Source organism: Acomys russatus, chromosome 9 (genome assembly GCF_903995435.1).
Source record: "Acomys russatus chromosome 9, mAcoRus1.1, whole genome shotgun sequence".
Lineage (NCBI taxonomy): Eukaryota > Metazoa > Chordata > Mammalia > Rodentia > Muridae > Acomys > Acomys russatus.
The window spans coordinates 52,074,034-52,091,058 of record NC_067145.1 but is presented as its reverse complement, the minus strand read 5'-3'; the positions used below and the strand labels follow the sequence as shown (position 1 = coordinate 52,091,058).

General features: G+C 45.3%; 1 protein-coding gene across 1 annotated transcript in view; it reads right to left on the bottom strand.

Annotated features, from left to right (window-relative positions):
- Frmd4a (FERM domain containing 4A) overlaps positions 1–10,632 on the bottom strand; it is a 281,390-nt gene extending 270,758 nt beyond the window's left edge. Inside the window, exon 1 of the mRNA XM_051151329.1 lies at positions 10,083–10,632. Within this exon, the coding sequence (XP_051007286.1) occupies positions 10,083–10,226 (144 nt within the window). The 5' untranslated portion in view covers positions 10,227–10,632. The remainder of the gene's footprint in view (positions 1–10,082) is intronic.
- Between the last annotated feature and the right edge of the window lie 6,393 nt (positions 10,633–17,025).

The window sequence follows — 17,025 nt, the reverse complement described above, 5'->3', positions numbered from 1 at the left end:
TACTGTGGTCCTGGAACATACTTCCTAGTGATGAAGGCCAACTAGTGTATACCTCACTCACCACCTCGAATGCCTTTTCACTTAGCCCCAGTCTAAGCTGTCTGTCTGGGGTGATCTGTCTAGCAGGCCACCTACCTGCATTTCCCAGTCTGTCAGTCAGCTGGGTATGGCCATGTCACTGAGTTCCGGCCAATAAGATGTACATAGAAGGTCTGAGTCCATTGTGAGGGGCTGACCCATTGAAATCTCTCCCTGGGGTGCTCCCATTCTCTGTCCTTCGTTGCTGGCAGAATGAAGAAGACACCTGAGACTCAGAAGAGGGCAGAGTCACAAGAGGATATTGAAGGGCCCTGGGGAAACTTAGCAGCCAGAGTACAGGTTTCTGTTATATTAGCAGTGATTCCACATTCTCTGCTGCAGATGTAAAGTTACTCTAACTTGGGTGTGGTGATGCACATTTTTAGCCCATTTTGCACTTTTGAGGCAGAGGTAAGTGGATCTCTGTGAGCTCCACGCCAGCCTGGTCTACATATTGAGGCCCATGCCAACCAGGGATACACAATGATATCCTATGTTGTTTTTCTCTTTTAAAGTTACTCCAATTGATGTATGAAATAATAGAGATTGACTGTGCATAGTAAAAAAGCTATTACTAGTAATTTATTCCTTATGCTGCGGTTGCTACTCCATTCTAAACTGTATGCCTTTTCGCGATCTGTCGGTGGCTGTCACTGGAAAATCCTCTTCTACCTTACATATTCTGTTCCTATGTTTCAAAGGGAATTAACATGACATTAAAGCAATCAGATTGCACTGACAGTCACTCGCTGGAAGCCCATCTGCCACAGCAATGAGCTCATACCCTCAAGAATGAAGGAAATTTCCATCTGAGGCTGGACGGTGGCTTCCAAAACTGGCCGGCTGGCTTCTTGGAGGTAAAGCTGTGGGTTAGTGCGCTGTCTCACAGAGCAGCCTGTGTCAAAGAGGACACTCAGTACGAGCACTGATGATTAAGGCACAATGTACCACCGCAGGCTCGGGCGCTTGTTTTCACGCCTGTCACAGCAGCTTCGGGGCTGGCACGCAGTGTTATTCTCGTCTGCTGGCCTCTTCTGCCTAGTTAATTCCCACCTACTTTGAAGACCTCCACTCCCTTATTGTTCCCTTCCCTCCAGCTATCAGGGTCTTTGTCCTTAAAGCTCTGGCCTCCAGTGTTACTTTTACACGGCTCTAGGAAATGAGACTGGCAAGTGACTAGGAGATCGTCCCATCTCCACTGTAAACTCCGCAAGAACACGCAGTCATATTTGTCCACCACCCTATCTTCAGAACCTACCAGGATGCCAGGCCCACGGCAGCTGTCCCTTAATTGTTATATGAACGAGCTAACGCACAATCAGCTAAATGAATGCGCAAGCACATGTACATCTGATGAATGGAGAAGCCAGGCAGCGAAAGCTGAATGTGCCACGCCTGGGTTCCGTGTAGAAGCTAGAAATAGAACGTAGGATGCTTGACTTTACCTGGCTGCCAGCTATCTTCTTCCAAACTACTTAATTGAAAGAAAACTCCAAATAAAGGATAGACTTTGTATGGCTGATGGAGGCCCCGGGGACAAATATCAACAGGGCAGTTGTTGGGCATCTTCCACACCGGAAAAGGCCGAGCAGAGGCGGGCAGAAGCTGAACAAGGCTCAGCCTCAGAGTCAGTTTCAGAGGCATTGGCAGTGGATTGGTGATGGTTGGCGGGACAGCCCTTGGCCAAACGAGGAGCAGCTGATACCATAACCGGAAGCTAATCCTAGACCTCCAGAGGAAGTGTAATTTCCCCATGAGAACAAAGAAAAGTGCGTTCGAAGAAAGGGAACCACTTCCCTGTTACATTTTTTTTAAAAATGCATTTATGCACAAGGTGAAAAGGAAGCTAGTACAGTGTTTCCAGTTGACATGAAGGAAGATCAACCCTAAAATCCAAGAATGAAGGTACTTATTGAAAAAAAAAGTCATGAATCCATACGGACATCAGAAAATACTGTTTTGAGAGATAAGACAAGGGTGTGTGACGTTCTAACACAGTGACTAGACAGGTTCCAATAGTTTTAAGGAGTGGCTGCAAAGGTACAGCAAATGGATGTGCAAGTTTGATCAAGAAATTGCATAAACCTGCTGATAGCCTTTCCTTGCTGCAAGCCTTCTGGGCCCCTGACTCCCTTTATGCATGGCACATGTTATAGATCAGCGGAGAGAAGGGTTGGCCCAAGCCAAATGTAGGCACTAAATAATACAAAAGACATTGCCCTTTGAAAGCCGACATCGCCATAACGAAACGATGAAAGGGAAACAGCAAAACTAGCAAATTGAGAATCAAAGCCCAACTTTGCACATGTGGAAACATTTGGTCCAGATCGCCTGTGTTAAGTTATTTCAGAAGACACATATGAAGACTGAAACCCGGTTACGCTGGAGAGAAAGCGCCTGTCATTCAAAGAGAGGATGGCGTCAGAACTAACCAAGCAGTTGATGGGGCTGGATTCACTAACTGAGGTTTCTAGGGACAAACATGTTTCCTGCTCCAAGAACACAAAGCTGATCTCTATGGGGCTGGATTCACTAACTGAGGTTTCTAGGGACAAACATGTTTCCTGCTCCAAGAACACAAAGCTGATCTCTGTGATGACAAACTCCAACCTAGGTGCCTAAGGCACCTTCATGGCTTAGCTGGTTTTTCTTATGTTCCCTGGGACTAAAGAATTATAGGCAGCCGGACGCAGTGGTGCATGCCTTTAATCCCAGCACTCTGGGAGGCAAAGGCAGGTAGAGCTCTGTGAGTTCCAGGCCAGCCTGGTCTACAAAGTGAGTCCAGGACAGTCAAGGCTACACAGAGAGACCCTGTCTAGGAAAAAAAAAAAAAAAAAAAAGAATTATAGGCAATTGCCTGCCTGGCTATGTGGTTCAGAAAGAGTCTGTGTTAGCCTTGGGTAGAAAAACAACTGTGTGGATTTAAAAAACAGAAAAGGCAGAGAACTTGCCCAAATTTCTAACACCAGGGTGATTACTACAGCTACTGGTCCAAATTTCCTTCTGAAGGACAACCTCCACATACCAAAGAGCCTTCAAACCGTACTTCCATATTGGGAGATGTGCCCCATGACTGCAGTATGCCTGGCCCTAAGACCAGAGAGACAAGAGCACCAGGATGTGGCTGCTTGGGTGCTTTTTCAGTAGGCACTAGGGGGGAGGGAAGCATCAATATTTAGAACTCTTATGAAAAAGAGTATGGTTTCTACAAATGGAGGGGGAATAAATAACCCTAAGCCAATGGCATCTAACTAAAAAACAATCCCTAGTAATCTAAGACAGACCTACATATGCCGGACATATGTGTTCTGTGTCTTTGAGGCCAGAAGCAATTTATGATGAGCCAATAATCCAGATTGTCTATCTCATTTATTTTATTTTTCTTACAATTTGAACTAAAAGGAAGAGTGGGTGAGAGAGAGAGAGAGGGGAGGGGGGGAGAGAGGGCAGAAGGAGATTCACTTGGAAGCTTAAATTTTACAGATTCTTATTACTTGGTATCTCTGAACTCATAGAGTCATTATTTCAAGAGTGAAATAAAAAAAAAAAATATATATATATATATATATGGAAAGAAAGGGTTTATTTCAGCTTACTATAGTCCATCACAAAAGGAAGTCAGGGCAAGAGTGAAATATTTTAATTGCCATTGGTTATGACTAATTTCCTTTTCCACATTGACCCCCCCCCCCCCCCCCCCCCCCCCCCCCGCCTCTGAGATGTCTTCCCCGGATCAAGCAGCTCTGGAATGTTCATGGGTATTTTTGGAATGCAATGAGGAAGCTGAGTGAGCACACATCTGGCGTGGCGTAAGAAGGCTGAATGTCTGAGGTTCACAGGCACCTAAGACACTGGGAACAGTGTCATCAGAGGAATGGCAGCTATCACCAGTGCCGGGTCCCAGGACTGAGTCTCCGCCATGCCCATGTGCCCACGAAAGGCTAGAGGTCTTGCCAATCTATGGCCCTGGCTGTGACTAGCAGAAGAGGAAATAATGTTTAAAATGCCAAAAGCCAGAGGCCAGTCTGTGGAGAAAATTTTCCATCACCAGGCTTGTAAAATTGCAGATGGTTCAGAGTTCACAACTCCCAGCCCAATTTCTCTCACCAGAAACGTCTGTAACAGACAACACCTGCAATTATAAAGCATCATTGAATTTTTTTTTTTATTCAAGGCACTAGAGTCTATTTGGATTTTCCCATAATGCCTGTGTCCAGAGGATGCACACATTGAATGCTTGGTTCTAAACATCAAGCATATTCTTCCCTAGACTCCTTATAAGGGAAACTTGACAGAGGGATAGTCTCAAATTCTGTAATAATTTCAAAATGTGCACACAGGGATGAAAGGACAAATTTTGATCTGTCTTGCTGAAGGAAGGACTGACTTATCTTTCTCTTTTCTCCATAGAATACATTACCAAATCATGGTCTTATGAAAAGAGATCAAAGAGCAGACAGCGAAAATATATGGGCCTGAAAGTGTAGGGGATGGAGTGAGAACTCAGGGCTTAAGAGCACTGGCTGATCCCACTTCTTGGAATATACCCAGAAAATGCCCTACCACATAACAGGGACATATGCTCAACCATGTTCATAGCTGCTCTATACATAATAGCCAGAACATGGAAACAGCCTAAGTGTCCCTCAGTAGAAGAATGGACTAAGAAACTGTGGTATATTTACACGATGGAATACTACTCAGCTATTAAAAACGAGGAATTCCCAAAATTTGTGGACAAATGGATTGATCTAGAAATTATCATAATGAGTAAGTTCACCCAGAAGCAAAAAGAGACAAACGGTATATACTCACTTATATCAAAACACTAGTCCAAGGGATACGAACCATGAAAATCTTTACTTACCAAGAAAGTGGGTCAGAGGAGAAGACATCCTAGTGAGACTTTAGGTGAGAGTAGCATGGAAGAGGAAATAGTAGGACCCACAGGGTCCTGGAAACCTACAAGAAGAACTTTATGACAGGCAGATCTGGATCCTGGGGTCCTCCTCAAACTAAGGCACCAGCCAAGGAGAATATAGGCAGTAAGCTTCGAACCCCTACCAAGACCTAGCCGACGAACATGATATTCTCCACTGTTGAGTGGAGAGTGAGATCTGACTCTCACACAAACTCTGGTGCTCCTTTTCTGACCATTTCCCCCGGATGGGGAGACCTGGTGGCACTCAGAGGCAGGATAGCTAGTTACCAAGAAGAGACTTGATATTCTGAGAGCATATATAGGGGGAGGAGGTCTCCCTCAGTCACAGACATAGGGGAGGGGAGAAGGGGAGAAATGGGAGGGAGGGAAGAATGGGAGGAAACAGGGGAAGGGCTAACAATCGAGATGTAATATGAATAAATTAATAAAATAAAAAAATATGGAAAAAAAAAGCGCACTGGCTGCTCTTGCAGAGGGCCTGGGTTCAGTTCTCAGCACCACTAGCGTGGCAGGGCACTTCACAGCCATCTGTAACTGCAGTTCCAGGAGACTGGGCACCCTCTCCTGGTCTTTAGGGGTGCATACTGCATGCAGGCATCAGAATACTCAGACACATAAAATAAAAGCAAACAAATCTTTTATAAAAGGACACTGTATAAAGGGATGTATACAGCAGTTAATTGATAAATTTACATTTTTTTTCTAGATTTTTGTGACATGAACAATGTTTGTGAGCCTTCTTATACTTATGACTTTGGATTTCCTGTTCACATTTAAGTGGTTATAATTCTTAATAATTTCCCTTCTAAAGGTCCCACTCTCAGATTTGGACATTTCAGTCCCTGTAACTAACCTGTGCTTGAGGGTGATGTGGTGAAGGGCTGTGTAAGAGATACTGGCGAGATGAAGTATCTGGTCTTTGGTGCTGTGACATAATCCCAGTTTTGAGGATCAAGACTGACATTTATAGGTGAGGGAGCCCCTTTTAGAGTCAGGCATTGCTATGGCAAAGAGCAGACCAGGTGTGCCCTCCTCCTGGGTGTGGCCACAGGTTCTCACATTCATTTTTGTGACAATAAAGGCAGCCAGTGCCAAGCCATGGGATCCATTTGAGTGATTGAGCTAATCCTCACTGCTAAGAGCTGTGTGTATGTGTGTGTGTGTATGTGTGTGTGTGTGTGTGTGTCTCTATCTATGTGTGTGTGTCTGTGTGTTTGCATGTGTGTGTGTGTGTGTCTGTGTGTGTATCTGTGTGTGTATGTATGTGTGTATGTGTGTGTGTGTATGTGTGTGTCTCTATCTATGTGTGTGTATCTGTGTGTGTGTCTGTGTGTTTCCATGTGTGTGTGTGTGTGTGTCTGTGTGTGTATCTGTGTGTGTATGTATGTGTGTATGTGTGTGTGTATGTGTGTGTCTCTATCTATGTGTGTGTATCTGTGTGTGTCTGTGTGTATGTATGTGTGTGTATGTGTGTGTGTGTGTGTCTATCTGTGTGTGTGTCTGTGTGTGTATGTGTACATGAGCTCTAGTGATGAGCTACACACTAGCACACAACCTTTATTGTTCAGCTGTCACTTATAGTCTTAGTTCTTTACATACTCCACAATGAGAGTGGTACCAAAAATATCTAATCCATCAATAGTTAAAAATAGTTCTTGACAATTCCCCGTGGGACTTTGAGCTATTGAAGATGATTATTACAGTACTCTCAGTGTTTTGTTCAGCCAACTCTACTAGACAGTGGACATGAAGGTCTCGGGGCAGGTAGGAGTTGCCAGCACTTGATCAGTCTTGTCTGGAAGGCACTTGGACCACCCGCGGTCCAGAGCATGTTTTAAACTTTTGGCTTTCCTTCCTTCTTCCAACCCCCTCAGTTGGTGTGGAGTGTGCTAACTAGGCCCCGTTATCCTAGCCTGGGGCTGGGGAACTAGTTTAGACTTGCCATCCTGACCTTCCTCCTAGCAACTGCTCTCTGGACCTACTCATGGGAATTACCTTTAGGCTGAAAACAAGGTTGTGTAGATGAGAAGCAGCTGCCGCCCTTGAGCCAACCAGCGCATCCTGGCTATGGAGGGGCCGGGGACAAATAAAAAAGCTAGCCCTCGAGTCCCAGTGGCTCACAGGCCCAGGTACATGACTGCTACTACTCAGCAAACGTCAGCTGTATTGTACTGGACTGGATTGAACTGTGGTTGCACAGGAATGTTTTCCTGGGCCTGGTGACTAAGAAATCAATATTCTCTTCAATACTTCAGCTGTTAATTGAAATCCTGAAAAAGCCTCTTGGGAGGGAGGGGCTTGGTTACCCTGCTCTCTTGAATTTGAATTTGAATTTTACTTTTAAAAAAATATTTATTTTTATGTGTATGAATGCTCTATCTCTGCATGTACACCTGCACATCAGAAGAGGGCATCAGATCTCATTGTAGATGGTTGTGAGCCACCATGTGGTTGCTGGGAACTGAACTCAGGACCTCTGGAAGAACAGATAGTGCTCTTACCCACTGAGCTATCTCTTTAGCCCCTTTATTTTTATTTTTAATTGTGTTTGTGTGCTTGTGTATGTGAATGTTCATACACACTGTATAAATGTGAATGGCTGTATGCGTACATGTGTAGGCCAGAGGTCAATAGTAGGTTGTTCCTCAGGAGCCACCCACCTTAGTTTTTGAGGCAGAGGCTCCTAAGAGGACCTGGAACTCCCTGGGTAGACTAGATCTGCTGGCCTGTGAGACCCAGGGATCTGCTGTCTCTGCTTCCCCAGCTCAGAGATTATAGTGCTAACCCACTAAGGCTCTTTATGTGTTTGGGGGGCAGGTCGGGTCAGGTCTCAAAATTGAACTCAGGTCCTTAGACTCATGTGACAAACACTTTACCAAGCGAGCTATCTCCACAGCCCTTTGAAGTTTAATATTATATGACCTGATAAGACAAAAGAGAAGACAGAAAGGTGATAGAAGATGGGGGGTGGGGGGTGGGGGAGGGGTGGGGGGGGCTGGAGGGCCAGGGGGGGAGGGGAGAGGAGGGCGGCATAAAGGCCAGGATCCGGTCCCTAAGCTCATTTGTAATCATAGCAATGTCTGCAAAGACAGAATTATCTAGACCAAGTAACCACTCCAAATTCCAGGATGGGGGAGGGGAGACATTGGACTGGAAAGTAACATTTCAGAAAAGCTTCAAGGGTAAGCTGGCCATATTCCTTTATCTTGAGTCATCCAACAAGTTTTGTCTTCATAGTCGCCCCACCCCCACCCCCTCCCCCGACCCCAGAACTCTTTCAGATTCATCACTTGTCATTGAAAATATTGGGGTGTTTTCTTGGTAGCTGTTCATTTTTTGGGGCGGGGGAGGGATTCCCCTCTAGTTTATTTTATACATGATTTATTAGGGACATAGCTGCTCTTTCTAGTAACGCTGTGAGTATGCTTCCCTCAGGGACAAGACTCCCAGAGGAAGCTCATCTCTGGAAACTGAGTCTACTTATAAAACAGAGAAGGAAGCAGGGCAGGGAAAGGGTGTACATATGAAAGCCACCCAGCACCCGGGGCCTGGCTGCCTAGGACTGTCCCTCAGTGCAAGCTCCCTCAGACACTGCCTAAGGGAGAGGAGCACAAAGCCTGGAGCTGTTTAAACATCGCGGTTCGTTAGGGGATTGTACACCGCCAAGTCACACCTAGAAAATACAAATCCAGCTGTGTCTGCCTGGTGCCAAACAGTGTGGTGAGCCAGCGAACAAGGAAAGAGGGCCAAGCCTGCTCAAGTTGACTTAATGAAATAAACTGGGTTTAAAAAAAAAAAAAAAAAAAAAAAAAAACCAAAAAACTGGCAGCCAAAGAGAAGCCAGTGACTGCCCTTTGAAGAGGCAGCCAGAGGAATCACTCTCCTTTGCTTGTTCTTGTCTCTCTCTCTACCACCCACCCTCCACTCATCCCCACTCCCCCACCCACTCACCCACCCACCCCACCACCCCACCCCACCCCATCCCAGGCTCTAGCAGGTTGGTCCCTTTCAGGGTGGGCTGGAGATCTCAGGACTGACACCTCCCTGGCAAGTGGGAATGTGGATGAATGCCACCAATCTGGACTGTTGGTGACTGAAGGGAACAGATACTCTTGTCTCCCTTTTGGAAGTGTTCTGTGTTTCCAGACAACTGACGGTGAAGTATCAGCCTCCTGTGGAAAGTGTCCTCTGTGGGCTAGGGGTATTGCTCAGTGACAGCATGCTTGCTAGGCTCCTGTGAGACCTGGGGCTCCCTGGCCACAGAGTCCAGCTGAATCTGTGAGCCTCAGGCCAGTGAGAGAACCTCTTTCAAAAGGTAGGTAGATAAACTCCTGAGAAAGATACCCAAGGCGGTCGTCTGGCCTCCACACTCACATGCTTCTACCGTACACAAGGGCGTTCACACAAACATGTCCCATCCACAAGATAAAATACACTGAACCCAACCCCCAAAACAAAGTGTTTTCTTTCTCTCAGGTTTGGATGAGGCCTGTGTCCAAGTGTCTGACTCCAGAGACTCCTGCGTTAGCCAACAAAAAGAGGAACTGAGGAAAGACTCAATGTTCCTGCTTGATGCTTCTGCCTCCATGTCTTCTGCCACTCACAGCCACATCAAGTCCCTTCCTTACCCAAGCTTATCACCACACCTAACTTGTGTGCACACACTCAGAACATCAGAACTTTCTTGGAGATCTGGAACGTACACAAAGCAGTTTCTGAGTCTCTGCAGCCAGAGACATCACGGTTTACATCACTGGTTTCTGCCATTTGCTGGATAGATGATTTAAAGCAACTTACATCTTTAAAACAAACAAACAAACCCATCTTTAAACTGGCGACATGTACCTCCTTCATAGCATCACTTTGCACACTGAACTTAAAGCACCTCACATGGGTCCAGGCACCTCCGAGAGGTACCCATTAAGGTTACCCAGATCCTAATTGACTACAAGATGCTCCCCCATCTCAAAGATACATGTTGACTGTCCATGGCCTTCTGCCACCACTCTCTCCCCCTACCACCTCACATAGCAAAGCAAAGAAAGGTGAGCTGTAGTCCTACCTGGTAGACAGCCCTGGGAATGCACCAAGGCTTTAATATCAGCTGCAGAAGATGCAGGTTTCCTTCACGGCATGTCCTTAATACTCGGCAAGCAAGGTCCCAGCTGCATGGTGCATTCTCAGAGCCCAATATCCCCGCAGCCATGCCAGCTCCAGCTCCTGCCCCAGCCCCTCTGTTCACAGGCCTACATACAGGGCTGTGTTCTTTCAGCAAGGCAAAGCCCCAGTGTCACTGAGATTTAATCAGACAAGGACAAAAATAAAAATAAAAATGCAGCCAAAATAATTCTGCTTCCTCTAGCTCCTCTGCCCCTACCTAGGCTCTCCAGTGCCCTTGCTAATCTTGAAAGACTGTTTTCCCTCAAGGATTAGTGCAAGCTCCCTGTCTCTGGGGACCCTGCAGGCACCAGGGAAGAGAAAACCCCAGCCTGCAGATAGTCGGACATCCTGGCCTCTCCTTCCAGCAGCCTGCACTCTGGTGCTGGCTCTTCTGGCAGGTCCAGGCAACATTGAGAGAAGAGTGCAAGGCAGGCATTCCAGGGTGAGAGAGCAGAGTGGGGAGAGCTCCAGCCTCCCTTGCCTGCGTTCCCATGACATTCCATCTGTTTCTCTTAACTCTACAAAACTTGGAGAGCCCAAGAGTTTCTGCATCGGAAGCCAAAAGTTTAATTTTACATCAACACTGGAGAACTAGCTTTTTTTTTTTTCCTGGGTTACTTGTAAGGCACCAGGCATTTTCCTTGGAATCATACTAAATTTAGGTTGGGATGAAAAGCCAGGAAAGCTTATCTGATAGATTTAATAGCCACACCCACGATTATGGAGGAAAGTGGAAAAAGGAGGTCATGGCAACCTGGACCTTTTTTTTTTTTTTTCCTCCTTGCCTTAAGATCTATGAATGTGCAGGGTACTTGATGGGAAGACAGTCGATTAGATGTGTGGCAACTGTTTGTGAGATCAATTTCCCTTTGATTTATTTTGGGGGGGGGTGCGGCACAGGTGTTTTGCTATTAGCTCAGGCTGGCCTAAAACTCACATTGTCTCAGGCTAGCCTTGATGTTGTGGTCCTCTTGCCTCTACTTCTTGAGTGGCTCACCATACCTGGCTGGTTGGTAGCTATCTGTCACTGTGTTGTCAAAAGATTCTGCTTTCTAATGCAACAGATTCTATGCCAAAAGGTGAGATTCCAATGTCAAAAGGGACAGTAAGGGACATGGGGGCATAGTTATGACACAATCCGTATGATTAAGAGATGGGTCAAGGGAGCTGGAGAGATGGCTCAGTGGTTAAGAGCACTGGCTGCTCTTCCAGAGGTCCTGAGTTCAATTCCCAGCACCCACACAGTAGCTCACAGTTGCCTGGAACTCCAGTTCCAGGGGATCTGACACCATCACATGGACATACATGCAGGCAAAACACCAAGACAAATTGAATGTCTTCATGGCTTATGCAACTGTAGAATGGAAACACTATGTGCCTCATTGGGCTATTGCTAGGATTAAGCCAGGTGATAGGGTTAAAAGCAATAACATGGAGCATGGGGGTGGGGATTGGGGTTCAGCACTCACTATGGTCTGGTAATGCAGGGATTGGTTTTTTTTTTTTTGATTGCTGAGAAAAAAATTATTTTCTGAGATTATTTCAAAATTTGTGATTCTCTGCATCATTTGCTTAATATCTTTTGCCTTTTGTTATTTTAATCAGTACAAGAAGATGGCTCAAATGTAAGAAGATAGTTTAAGAAGATTGCTAGTTTAATTAGTACAGGAAGATAATTTTCATTTATACTCCTCTTTGGTGAGTTTTAGCCTCTCTCCATGAACGATGGCCTTCAGGCAAAGCATCACGCTAGATTTTATCCCAGATACAGTTCCTTCATCTGAGACTTTTGTAATGAAAGATAGGGTGTGCTAGAGAATCGTGTTTTTCTACACTCTATCTGTAAGCATTGTTTTAGTTAAATGGGCAAAGAAAAGAGGGAGGAAGGAAAAAGAGAGGGAATTCAAGAAGGAAGGAAAAAGAGAAGGAAAGATAGCGGGTAGGAGAGAGGACCATGTTGGAGAAATAGTGGGCAGAAAGTATCTACATAAAGTGTGTTAGCTAACTGCCTCGGCATTTTCCAGAGAAAACAAATGCTTGCTATATGATTGTTATTTCTGCATGTGCACTCTAGTGCTCCCTACCCTCTGGGGAATTGGCCACGAACCAGGTTCTTATCCCAAGCATATAATTATGAAACAGACAGGGAAGTTCCAAAGACAGTTTTATTTTATCACTAAATAATTGTCTTTAAAAGTTAAAAAAAAAAAAAACCACATAAGAAAACTTAAATATACATTTGGCATATGGTCTGGGAATTTTTAGAATATAAAGGTGCCATAATATTTTTTAAATGCCTGAATATAAACAGGAATTTCTGAGAACAGCAAGATGTACTCAAATGGTCCTCAAGTCGTTACCACCTCAAGGACTAGCGGGCATCTCCCTAGGAGGCATCTCCACACAGAGGTCTGCTGCTGATCACAGCGGCTTGTCTCTGAGCTCACTCGAAACTCCCAGTGATAGACTGTTCTTCCTAGTGACAGGAGGCCTTGCTGGGTTCACTATCCAGGCTCTCAGATTGCTTCCCCCAGTCTATCTCAGTCCTTAGGCTGCAAAATCAAAATACCAGAGGGAAGCTTCCCATCTGCCATCTGACTGGCTTCACAAAGAAACCCCATAGCTGGCACCAACCATGGTGCCCTGCATACTCGCTCCCTTTTATTGGAAGTTCTGGGGGGATGAAATGCGAGGCTTCATGCACGCTAGGCAAGTGCGCTCTGCCTCGGAACTACATACCCAGTGTGGCCTGCTAGCACTTTTAAGGGACACTGACTCTTCAGAGTTATTTATTTACTATTGTGTGTCTGTCTTTGTGTTTATGTGTGTGTGTGCACCTTTACACCTGTGTGTACATGTGAGTATAATTGCATATGTGTCCTCTCTCTCTGCATACATGCACTTACATGAATGTTTACAGATGGATGTATATGCACGCACGCTTGTTCCTCTGTCTGTTTGTCTGTCTATCTGTCTGTCTGTCTGTCTGTCTGCTCTCTCTTCTCTCTTCTCTCTTCTCTCTTCTCTCTCTCTCTCTCTCTCTCTCTCTCTCTCTCTCTCTCTCTCTCTCTCTCTCTCTCTGTGTGTGTGTGTGTACACAAACCTATCTTAAATAGGAGGAAATCACGGAGCAGAGGGACAAATGGCAGTGGACCGTGAGGAATACACCAGGATTTATGATATGAATTTGCTGTCTGGCTCCCAACTCCTTTTAATTGCTATATTTTCTGGGCACTTGGTTAGCTGATGAAGAGCTTTAGGAGTGAGTGTTAGGTTCCTGAAAGATGGGGCACAGCACATAGACACCAGGAAGAATCACTCACGAACCAGCACAGGGTCACCTTTCCTCCAAGGATGCTTTTTTGGCTACTATTTGGAGTTAAAGCCGAAACATGGAAGGAGAGGGCCTCTTGGGCTAGGTGCTGAGTGGTGACCTGTTGTAAACCTTGGGTCACAGAATAAGGAAGAGGTAAATACTAGACCTTGGATTCTTCACTTGAGGAGGAATCCATGGCTGAGGATCCTAAATCCAGGGCTGCTTGATGCATGGAGAAATGCTGAAGCTGCCACCCAGGGACAGGGCAAGAGGGGCACCTAGCTATAACACAGGGTGGCTGCTGGTCCTGATCATGCCACAACCCAGACCCTCTGTGCAGCTGCTGCCCTGCTAATCTAGCTGTCCTCACCTCCCTTTTTGATGCATACAAATGTGGTTTGTGTGTACATACGTGTACACATGGGCGTACCTGTGTGCATGCGTCTGTTGGAATGTCTGTGAAAGCCAGAAGTTGATGTTGGATATCTCCCTTGGCGACCTGCTGCCTCAGACATTGAGATAGGGTCTCTCTCTTGAACATAGAGCTCACCAGTTTGGCTAGCCTGCCTCGTCAGCCTGCCTTGGGGATCCCCCTGTGTCTGCACCCTGAGTTGTGGGATCATAGGCAGGTGCCCATATTCACTTGACATTTAGAGAGTACTGGGAACTTGAACTTGGGTCCTCACAGTTGCACACAAATGCTTTTCCCATGGACCCATCTCTTTAACTCCTCTTTTATCCTCTTAGCACACCTCTGCCCCTTTACTGCTTCTGTGAACACAGCTTTTCTGTTAGAATTAGCTTTAAAAAAAAATTAAAACTGACTAAATGCCCTTTCCTGATGTTGGAGATGTTTTAAGATGTCATTACTGCTTTGAAAAAAAAAATAACTCTGGGGAAAAAAGTTGGAAATCATGTGAAGCATAATTACGAATAAAACTTGCAGATACATAAATATACAGGAAACAGCACAGACATGGAGACGTGTATTTATAGCAACCAAAGAAATATATTCTCAAAATGCAATCTAATGTAACCCATCTAAGTCATTTTAGTGATCGTGACTGCCACTTTATCAGAGAAAGTGTCAGCCAGAAGATTCACTGGAGAACTCCTTGATGTCAAGAGAGGCACAGATGGTATTTAAAGAAGTGCTGTGTGTGCGCTGTTATCTTCTTGGTGATAAGACCTGGACGTAAGGGTGACTGGACATCAAAGCCCAGTATCTAGACACTTCCATCAGGACTTAAAGTGTATGTCGGGTGCATTCCCTTAGGACTGAGGGGGACCAGTACTCCCTGTCTTTCCAAACAGAAGCTGAAACAGTGACAGGAAAGCAGGCAACTCCAGAAAGGACCTCGGAAACACCCATCCACAATGTTTGCATTACAGAAAGTAGGTTCCTTTTGGATTTTGTGTGCATTTAATAGGTACACCCTGTTTGTGTTTTACCTATGCATAACAGCTTTTAGCCACTAACCCTCTTTTTCACTCTGCATTCTCTTTCTGCCTCCTGACAAAGGACTCATACTGAGATTTAAATTTAACGATTGACTGATTTGTGTCTGTACTTGTATGTGCATGCATGAGTGCAGGTGTGTGCTCATGCGTGTACACACACACACACACACACACACACACACACACACACACACTTCATTGAGCTGTAATTTGTATATCAGACAATTAACCTATTAAAAATGTGCTATTTGCTAGGCACAGTGAGGCATGCCTTTAACCCCAGCACTTTGGGGCAGAGGCAGGCAGATCTCTGAGTTGGAGGCCAGTTTTGTCTACAAAGCGAATTCCAGTTCTGGCTAGAGCTATACAGAGAAGAAACCCTGTCTTGAAAAATAAAAACAAAACAAAACAAAAGTGCTACTTAATGGTTCTCAGTATCTACATAGTATTTGCATGTATATCACTATACTAGAATTTCAGAACAATCTCATCGCGCCTGCCCCACAATCCCCATATGGATTAATTGTCATACGAGAAGGCTCCTTTCTGTTTTACAGTCTCACCTAATCTAGACATCTATTAATGCAATATTTGTGCCTGCCTTGTTTTCCTGGGTGTGATGGTTTTCCAGGTATATCTGTGTTGTAGCACTTACCAATTCTTTTTTAAAATAAGATTTATTTTGTTTTGGTTTTGTTCATGGGTGTATACATGCATGTGTGGATATTCTTGGGGCCAGAAGCGGTTGGCAGATAACATAAACAGAGTTCAGGTGCTTCTGGGGACCAAGGTGAGTCCTCTGTATGAGCAGCAAGCACTTTCATTTTTGAGAGAGGATATAGTTTTTGTAACCTTGGTTGGCCTGAAAATTTCTATATAGATAGACCAGGTTGGCCTTTAACTCACAAAAATTGACCTGCCTTTGTCTTAATCGACCATTAAGCATTCTTAGCTACTTCAGCCATCTCTCCAGCCCTACCAAATGTGCTTTTCCTTGCTAAATGATGCTCGTTGTGTGATTTCACTGTTTGTTTTTCAGTTGATGGGCTGTGGGGCGGTTCTTGGTTGTTCTGAGCAATGCTGCTGTGAGCATCTGTGTACATGTTTTTGTCTTGATGGATGCTTTTTGCTTCTCTGGGGTATATTTTCCTAGAAGGGTATATATACCTCTGCTGGCCATGCGGAGACGCTCTCCTTCCAAGGAACTGCCAGACTGTGCTCCAAAGCAAATGCATCCTTATGGGTGTGTCTGTTCTCTTCATACACCCATCACTCTTGTTATTGTCCCTCTTGTTGGATCTAGCCATCCTAGTACGCATGTGTAACGTGGTAGCACTCTAGCTTTCTTAACCAAAGTGTATGGCAGAGTTTCTCACCTCTCTAAGCAAATGTTTGATTGAATCCTGGTGGAGGTAGCTTTTCCTCCTGGTGCAGCCTCTGGCATCAGGGCGGCAGGGGGAGGCTAGAGCAGGGGAGCCAAGCGGTTCCTCTTCCCGCCTCAGCAGCTCCCCCGCCACTTCTGTTGCTGACAGCCTCACACCCACCATCTGAGGACAAAATCTAAACACTTCTGGAAGTTACCATTTGTCACTTTATAAACCTTGTCCCAAGTCTTCGGGAAAGCAATACTTGGAAATAGCACTTGCCTGGTGAAGTGAGTGGGCGAACTGCAAAACCCAAACCCAAACAAGTTCTGGAAGCCCAGTGGAATCTCGGGACTGCTCATTAATGCATGCAATCCCACATTCAGGTCTGGAACATGTCCAAGCTTTGACAAAGACTCACCATGGATGACATCATGAGAGTTCCTGGCCCTCAGAACTCCAAAGATCCACTTAGGGCAGTGCTAGGGGCTTCCTCTGTCCTCAGAGTGGGGTATAGAAGAATCATTTTCAAAAATGCTTGGCCATGTCTATAAAAATATTTCGGGTCCCTGGGAAAGTATGAGAGACCCAGTAGCTGCCCTCTGGCTTAAGCAATCTGGAGCAGTGAGGCAACAGCTATGTTTAGAAATATTTTCCCCAAGCTCTCAGACCCATCATAGGAGAGAGATCCTACAGTCGTTAAG